Genomic DNA, 8,656 nt, shown 5'->3' with positions numbered 1-8,656 from the left:
CGCTCTATCTCGCCCTCTATCTTCATCGGTCTCTATCTCGCTCTCTATCTTCATCGCGCTCTATCTCACTCTCTATCTTCATCGCTCTCTATCTCGCCCTCTACCTTCATCGCTCTCTACCTTCATCACGCTGTATCTCGCTCTCTATCTTCATTGCTCTCTATCTCACTGTATCTCTCTGTCTCATTCTCTTTGACTGCCTCTTTCTCTCTCTGTCTTTGTCTCTCCATCTCGCTCTCTCTGTTGCTTGCTCTCCCTGCCGTTTCATTCTATGTGTGTTTCCCTCTATCTGTCTGTCTCTCTCTCACTGTTGCATGCTCTGTCTCTCCCTCTCTTTCTCTGTCTCTCCCTCTCTGTTTCTCCTCTCTCTGCCTGTTCTCTGTCTGTCTGTCTCTCTCTCTGTCTCCTCCCCAACCCCTCTACAGTCCCTGCTGACAAGTGGGAAGCATGGATGGATTTCTTTCTCCATCTGATCCCAACCGATGCTGCGGGAATAGGGGTGAAAATGCAGGAGATCAGCACTTAGTTAAAAGAGCTCGGCGAGCTGGAGCAGCCTCGATGGGCCGAAAGGCCTTGTGCCGCACTGTAACAGTTCTGTTATTCTACTCATACTGTGTCTTGCTCACTGTCTTTGACCCTGTTTAACCCTGCGATTCTCTTCCTGTTTCTCCCAACAGTGCGGCAGTATGCGGACATCTGTCTGTTCAGCACAGCCCAGTACAAATGCCCAGTAGCGCAGGTCGAAGCTGAGTGAGTATTGTTGAGTTAGTACTCTCTTTCCGTCTTGCAGTTGTTCGTGAGCAGCGTCAGTGGGCTCAAGCCCTGCAGAAACCACCCAGCACAGCTCAGCGGGCAGGCAGTCTGAGAATTGGCCGCATTAATTTGGGACAGGAGTCACGTACGAGTGCAGAAATGGTCACGTTGGGCGCCGTTCCCTTCTGTAGTTCCCCCAAGCAATGTGGCTAAGGCCGGCATTTGTCACCTCCTTCCCTACTTGTCCCTTGAGCAGCTCACTAGCGACCAGTGAAGCGGTCAACTGCGTTAGCTGCAGGATCTGGAGTCCTGTGTGGGTCGGATCGGGAAAGCACCAGGCAGATTTCCTTCCCTAATGGGACGCAAGTCTGTCTCCGCAGACATATTCTTACGGAATTATTACAGGCGAGTAGACTAGTTTGTGAACATTCAACAGCTTTTACCTAATGCCCTACAACTTCTGTTCCCCACTCCACAACTCAGATTCTCAAATGAGCGATTGCTGGGTTTGAAGGTCCCAGAGGGGGCTCAGCTCTTAGGACCACCCCATAGAATCCCTGCAGTGCGGAAGCAGGCCATTCAGCCCGGCGAGTCCACACTGGCCTTCTGAAAAGCATCCCACCCTGACCCACCCCATCCCTGTAACCCTGCATTCCCCACGGCTAACCCACCTAGTCCACACATCCCTGGGCACTATGGGACAATTTAGCACGGCTAACCCCCCTCGTCCACACATCCCTGGGCACTATGAGACAATTTAGCATGGCCAATCCACCCTAACCTGCACATCGTTGGACTGTGAGAGGAAACCGGAGCACCCGGAGGAAACCCACGCAGACACGGGGAGAATGTGCAAACTCCACACAGCCCAAGGGTGGAATTGAACTCAAGTCCCTGGTGCTGTGAGGCAATGGTGCTAACCACTGAGCCGCCATGCCGACCCTAAGCCACTATGTTGATTCAGCAGGTATCTCTCTCGCTGTCTCCCCTGAACTTCCTAGTTGTGTGATGTGTGTTTGTCAATTCCTTGTGGTTCTCTTCCCCAGTGATCAGGTGTCTGCCAGTTCGACCGTCTGTAAGGTCTACACACTGGTCCCCCTCCTAGACCATAACCGCGAGAAGCGAGGCTTGGCTCTGGATGGGAAACTGAAACATGAAGACACCAACCTGGCCTCCAGTACCATGTAAGTCATCCTCCCACTATCCCTGCTCTATTCCACCTCCAATGCTCTTCCTCTCTGTGTCATACCCTCCCTGTCTTGTGCTCACGCTCGCACACTCGCTCTCATGCACTCATTCCCCCCTTGCTCTGTCTCACATCCGTGCTCTTTGTCACACGTGCTCGCTCACGCTCTTTCGATCTTGCTGCCTCTTGCATTCTCTTGCGCTGTCGCTCTCGCTCTCTCGCGCTGTCGTTCTCTCTCTCTCTCACGCTATCATTCTCTCTCTCTCTCTCTCTCTCGTGCTGTCGTTCTTTCTCTCACGCTGTCGCTCATTCTCTTGCCCACTCTTATAGTCTCGCGTTCCCTCATGGTCTCTTTTTGCTGTCTCGTTCATGCTCTCTCTTATGTGCTCTCACACTCTCTCATTCTCTCATGCCCTTATTCTCTCTCTCTCTCGCACCCTCACTTTTTCCCACTCTTTCTCTCTTGCACCCTCACTCTCTCTCTCTCGCGCCCTCACTCACTCTCTCGTGCCCACATTCTCTCTCTGTCTCTCGTGCTGTTTCTGTTCCCAGTGAATACTCTCCCCTTTGCATTTCTCTCTCGCTCCCGCATCTCTGCCGTGCCTGTCTCTCCATGTTGCCCCTCAGTTAGCCCCTCGCTCTATAATTTATTCCACTGAGCTGTTTTGCTTCAGTCAAAGGAAGTCGTGTTGCTGAAGGTTTCCTTCCTGAACCCATCAGGACAAAAATGCAAGAAAGCCAAATTTCAAACAATTTTTCCTTTCATTTATTCACTGTGTATGGGTACCACTGGCTGGACCGTCTGGAGTCACGTACAGGCCAGATTTCCTTCCGTAAAAGGACATTAGTGAGCCGGGTGGGGGTTTATAACAATCTATCATGGCCGCTGTTGAGGGTAACTTTTATTATTCCCGATGTTTACCTGGTGCTGTGGTGAGATTCGAACCCGTGTCTTGACGTCATTGGCCTGAGGATTTGCATTACCGTAGCAATCCAGTGACATTACCACAACGGCACTCCCTTCCTCAAATTTATACCACAGGGGAAAAGAAAAACTGCCAACAGGTTGACTGTGACCATCCAAGGTAATACCATGCAGAAAGCAGTGGGGAACCGCGGGTTGACCAAGTTTATAGAATCGTAGAATTTTACAGTACAGAAGGAGGCCGTTTGGTCCATCGTGTCTGTACTGGCTCCCAAAAGAGCTACCGAGCCAGTCCCACTCTCCAGCCGTATGTCCGTAGCCCTGTAATGTCATCACTTCCCAAGGTATATCCATTTCTCTTTGGGAACCTCCAGTGGAATGTGCCTCCACCACTCTCCCAGGCAGTGCATTCAAAATCCTAACAACTCCTCTGCATCAAGAAAATTTCTCCTCATCTCACTCCGAGCCGTCTTGCTGACAATCTGGAAATTGCGACCCACCACCCCTTCCTAGTCTCTGACATGTCAACTAGTGGAAAACAAATATTCTCCTTTACCCTGTCAAACTGTTCAAGATTTTGAATACACCACCTCTATACGCGGGGACTGATGTTCCGCAAACAAAAGCAATATGTTCAAGGTGTTGTGCCTTCCTTGAGTTTCCTGGGACCGCGGGGAGCTTGTTTGTTTACTTCATGGCAACATCTTAGCCTATCAGAGATGACTTGCCAACCAATCAGCACTCTTTTCCCCAAACGGTATAATTTTCATCATAGTGTGAAATCTGGTGGGTTCACCGGTGTTTATATAAATGATTTGGATGTGAATACAGGAGGCATGGTCAGTAAGTTTGCCAATGACACCAAAGTTGGTGGCGTAGGGGACAGCGAAGAAGGTTGTCTCAGAGTACAACGAGATCTTGATCAGCTGGGCCAATGGGCCGAGGAGTGGCAGATGGAGTTCAATTTAGGTAAATGCGAGATGTTGCATTTTGGTCAGGCAACCCAGGGCAGGACTTACACAGTTAATGGTAGGACCCAGGGGAGTGTTGTCGAACAGAGAGACCTAGGGGGTGCAGGTACATAGTTCCTTAAAAGTGGAGTCGCAGGTAGACAGGGTGGTAAAGAAAGCATTTGGTACACTTGCCTTCATTGGTCAGAACATTGAGCATAGGGGTTGGGATGTCATATACAAGCCATTGGTGAGGCCACTCTTGGAATACTGCATTCAATTCTAGTTGCCTTGCTGTAAGAAGGTTGTTATTAAATTAGAAATGGTGCTGAAAAGATTTACCAGGATGTTACCAGGACTGGAGGGTTTAAATTGGAAGGGTTTAAGTTATAAGGAGAGGTTGGATTGGCTGGGGGTATTTTCCCTGGATCATAGCAGGCTGAGGGGTGACCTTATAGAGATTTATAAAATCATGAGGTGCATGGATAGGGTGAATAGCAAAGGTTTTTTTTCCCCAGGGTAGGGGAGTCCAAAACTAGAGGGGCATAGATTTAAGGTGAGAGGGGAAAGATTTAAAAGGGACTCAAGGGGCAATTTTTTCACACAGAGGGTGGTGTGTGTAGGGAGCTGCCAGAAGAAGTGGTGGAGGCTGGTACAATTACAACATCTAAAAGGCATCTGGATGGGTACGTGAATAGGAAGGGTTTAGAGGGATATGGGCCAAATGCTGGCAAAAAGGACTAGATTAATTTAGGATATCTGGCCAGCATGGACGAGTTGGACCAAAGGGTCTGTTTCCCTGCTGTACGTCTCTATGACTCTTCAGATGGAAATCTTTTTGTACAGGTCTGCCTCCCTCTTTCTATCTATCTCTCTCTCTCTCCCTCCCTCCCTCCCTGTCTCTCCAGCAATTTGTTACTTCGACGGTACAGAGTTATCTAATGAACCCGAGGCTAGATCTGAAATGTTGGCCGGTTTTGTCTTTCAGAGTAAAGGAAGGGGCCAACAAGGAGGTGCTAGGAATCCTTGTGTCGTATCGGGTGAAAGTGAAGCTGGTGGTGTCACGTGGAGGGTATGTCGCAGAGTCACCGGCTGCAACCCCATAAGGAGCGGGAGTAGATCATTCAGTCTATTGGGTCTACCCCCTCCCCTTCAATGAGATCGTGGCTGATCTGATCATTCACAACTCCACTGTATAAGCCTGATTTCCCCTTCCTGATTTAAAATCTATCTCGGCCTCGAATGTACTTGATGACCCAGCCTCGATAGCCCTCCGCGGTAAAGAATTCCACTCCCCTCTGAGAGAAGAAATCCCTCCTCAACTCCGTCTTCAGTGGGCGACCCCTTATTCTGAGATGATGCTCCTCTGGTCCTGGACTCTCCCATGAGGGGAAGCACCCTCTCCACATCTACACTGTCCAGTCCCCCTAAGACTCTTCTACATCTCAAAAGGTCACCTCTCATTCTTCCAAACTCCAGTGTTGCTACTCAACCTCATCAGACAGTGCCTCCATGCCTGGGATCAGCCAAGGGAACCTCCCTTGGATTGGAATCAGGCCGTGATCTTATTGAAGGGCGGAGCGGTCTTGAGGGGCTGAATGGCCTGATTCTTAAGGTTTGTTGTGACCCTTCGAGCAGTTCACGGGAATTGGGTGGACTGAGCAGTCTTATCTGTAGACTACACCACATGTGCTCTTTTTTTCCCAAAGCTCTGGACAGTTTGTGTCTTGAATATGTGAGCCCTTTATTAACCCCAGGTCAAAATCCTGGAACCCTGTCCCTGGCAGCGTTGCATGGGTGTCCCTACAGCGCAGCAGTTCCAGAAGACAGCTTAACCCCACCTCCTCAAGGGGCAACTGGGGGCGGGAGACGGAAGCTGTGACCTTGCCAGTGATGCCCACATCTCTCGAAGGAATATGAATGAAGATGTTTGTGCTGTGGTTGGGAGGAGGTTGGTGGGACAATCCAAGTTAAGGTGGCCGCTAATGATTTCCAGAGAAGCTCGGAGAGTTAGATGGGTCACTAGGCACCGCAGGGGCGTGTTTTGAGGGGAGCGATGTGGATCCATTTCAGGGGAAACATGTGAGACAGACAGGTATGGAGCATCAGCGCCAAGTACAAGCCTGATGGGTTGAATGGCCAGTTTCCCAATGGAATCACAGAATCCCTATAGAGGCCATTCAGCCCACTGAGTCTGCACCATCCGTCAGAAGAGCATCCCACCCAGACTTAGCCCCTGTACTCTATCTCCATTACCCTTGGCTAACCCACAAGACCTGCACTTCCCTGAACATTAAGGGGGCCATTTAGTATGGCCAATCCACCCTAGCCCGCACACCTTTGGGCCGAAGAGACTTACCAGACCACCACCACACCCCGCCTCCCCCATAGGGTTGCCCTCTCATTGGAGAGAGATCGACACCCGTGATGGGTTGACCCAAGCCGCAGGCGAGAGGAGAGGTTGAAAAGGGTCCTTCGCGGTAACCTGAGTGCGGGTGATTGAACCCCCCCACGCTCTTGGCATCACTCTGCGTCGCAAACCAGCCTTCCAGCCATCTGGGCTGAACAAATTCCACCCCCCAATCCCGCAGCCCCATTCCGTGTGCTGGATTCTCTGTCGTCTGACGCTCTCCATCTTTTTTTTTAGGGACGTGTCAGTGGAGTTGCCTTTCATCTTAATGCACCCTAAGCCCGTTGAGCAACCCATCTCCAGACCTCAGTCGGGTAAGGTCGTTTCCTCCCCCCCCGCCACCCACCCACCCAGCTTTGACCCTTCGGCCAATTTGCAGCCGGGACCACCTGTTAATCCCTGGGGGTGGGGGACATCGTGCGGGCAATTCCCCGGAGCTGTCGAATAACGTGCTAGGGGGTGGGGGTTGGTAGGGAGTTGCCGGTGGTGTTGCTGTGATCTCTCAGAATGGTACAAAGTTCCCAGGAGGGCTCGGACTCTGACCTCGTTGACCCATCATTAAGGGGCGGATCGTTCCAGGGCAATTATGTCTCCTCTCGGGAGGCTGGGTGTCCGGTGTTTGGAGTTTTGGAGTTCTCTACCCCGGAGGGCTGCGGATTGTTCGGCTCTGGGAGCCGGGGATCTCAGCAATAAGGGGAAGTAAGAGGGCGACCGGAGCTGAGGTCAGAGATTGGCCGCGGTCTTGCTGAACGATGAACTGGTTCGAGGGGGCCGAATGGCTTCCTGGTGTTTTGTCTTTCGGTCAAGGCAGTGGCGATGTCGTGGAAGGCAGTAGTTTGTCGTGGGGCTTCCATCTGCTGTGTGACTCGAAGGGTTTTATTCCCGTCTTTGTTTCCATCCTCCAGTCCTGCCAGATTCTGAGGCTCCAGTCGATACAAACCTGATTGAGTTCGAAGCCAAGTAAGTTGTTACCTTTCTGCAATATGTTTCCAGCCCGATGGAGTGGAATGTTAAAAATAAATCCCTTCGTGGTCCTCCCCCATGCCCCCATCCCTCTGAAATGTTTTCTCCGATCTGCAGTCTTGTGCGTTCCTCATGATAATCATCCCGACTGTGCCTTCAGATCTGTTTTTATGGCTCTGTCATGGGGTGCAGGAGTCTTGGCTGGGCCCAGCATTTATTGCTCATCCCTAGTTGCCCCTGGAGAAGGTGGGGGGGGAGCAAATGTCTGTTAAACATTGTGACTGTACCCACTTCCTCAGGAAGTCCATTTTACACACGAACCACACTCTGTGTGTAAAAATACATTGCCCCTCGTGTCTTTTTGAAATCTTTCTCCTCTCACCTTAAAAAAAAAATGCCCCTTTAGTTTTTAAATCCTCCTCCCTAAGCAAAAGACACCCGCTAGTCACCCTATCTGATATCCCTCATGATGTTATAAATCTTCATAAAGTCACCCCTCAGCACCAGTGGAAAAAGTCCCAGCCTATCCTCATATTTCAAACATCTCTTACCAGTAACAGAAATTACTGGAGAAACTCAGCACGCCTGGCTGCCTCTATGGAACGAGAAAGCAGAGTTGACATCTTTGAGTCGAGTGACCCTCCTTCAATTCTGCTTGTCTTTTTTTTCTCTCTCATCCCAATTAAAAGCCCCTTCTGACTTTTGTACTGGACCTCTACGCCCCTCTATCCCCCTCAGTCCTCGCCGAACTCCATTCATCAAGCCCTTTCAGTTCTGAAGGAGAAACATCCTGGATGCGAAACGTTGACTCTGTCTTCCACTCTGTACAGACACTGCTGGACCCTGCTGAGTTTCTCCAGTGATTTCTGTGTTTGTTTCAGGTTTCCAGCATCCGCAGTTTTCTCTCTAGCCCGTTATCTGGGTCCTGGAGACTGAGGCGATGTGAGGGTCTCTTGGAATTATGACCTTTGTTTTTCTGTTACAATTCTGGTTTGTGTGCAAGCATCCAAAGGTGCTGTAATGTGTGAGCACACAGCAGTGTTGCAACGGTCAGAGAGTGTTGTGAGCGTGGAAGAGTCACAGAGGGCCCTTCGGCCCAACTTGTCCATGCAGCCCAGTTTTCACAATTAAACTAGTCCCATTTGCTTGTGTTTGGCCCATATCCCTCCATACCTATCCCATCCATGTACCTGTCCAAATGTTTCTTGAGTGACGAAATTGTACTCACTTCCACCCCTACTTCTGGCAGCCCAGTCCTGACACTCACCATCCCACTCTGTGTGAAGAAACTGCCCCTCTGGACCCTTTCTTATGTATCTCTACTCAAGAGGGAAGAGAGACATTGTTGGGGGGTCGGAGAGGGCGGGGGGGAGGGGTGGTCAGAGAGAATTGGTGGGTAAGAGGGCCGTGGGGGGTCGGAGAGGGTATGGGGGCGTTGGAATGGGATGCCGGGGAGGGGGGGTGGGTGG

At 50.8% G+C, this 8,656-nt stretch overlaps 1 protein-coding gene across 5 annotated transcripts in view; it reads left to right on the top strand.

Moving 5' to 3' along the window:
* The window catches only part of LOC109925864 (arrestin red cell), a 118,899-nt gene that overhangs the window by 101,396 nt on the left and 8,847 nt on the right, over positions 1-8,656 (top strand). For all 5 annotated transcript variants that reach the window (XM_048620169.1, XM_048620168.1, XM_048620166.1 and 2 more), the window contains 5 exons: positions 678-750; positions 1,800-1,937; positions 4,803-4,886; positions 6,462-6,538; positions 7,130-7,184. In XM_048620169.1, the coding sequence (XP_048476126.1) occupies positions 678-750; positions 1,800-1,937; positions 4,803-4,886; positions 6,462-6,538; positions 7,130-7,184 (427 nt within the window). The remainder of the gene's footprint in view (positions 1-677; positions 751-1,799; positions 1,938-4,802; positions 4,887-6,461; positions 6,539-7,129; positions 7,185-8,656) is intronic.

Source organism: Rhincodon typus, chromosome 45, assembly GCF_021869965.1.
Source record: "Rhincodon typus isolate 14 chromosome 45, sRhiTyp1.1, whole genome shotgun sequence".
NCBI lineage: Eukaryota > Metazoa > Chordata > Chondrichthyes > Orectolobiformes > Rhincodontidae > Rhincodon > Rhincodon typus.
This window is presented reverse-complemented; position numbering and strand designations above follow the sequence as displayed.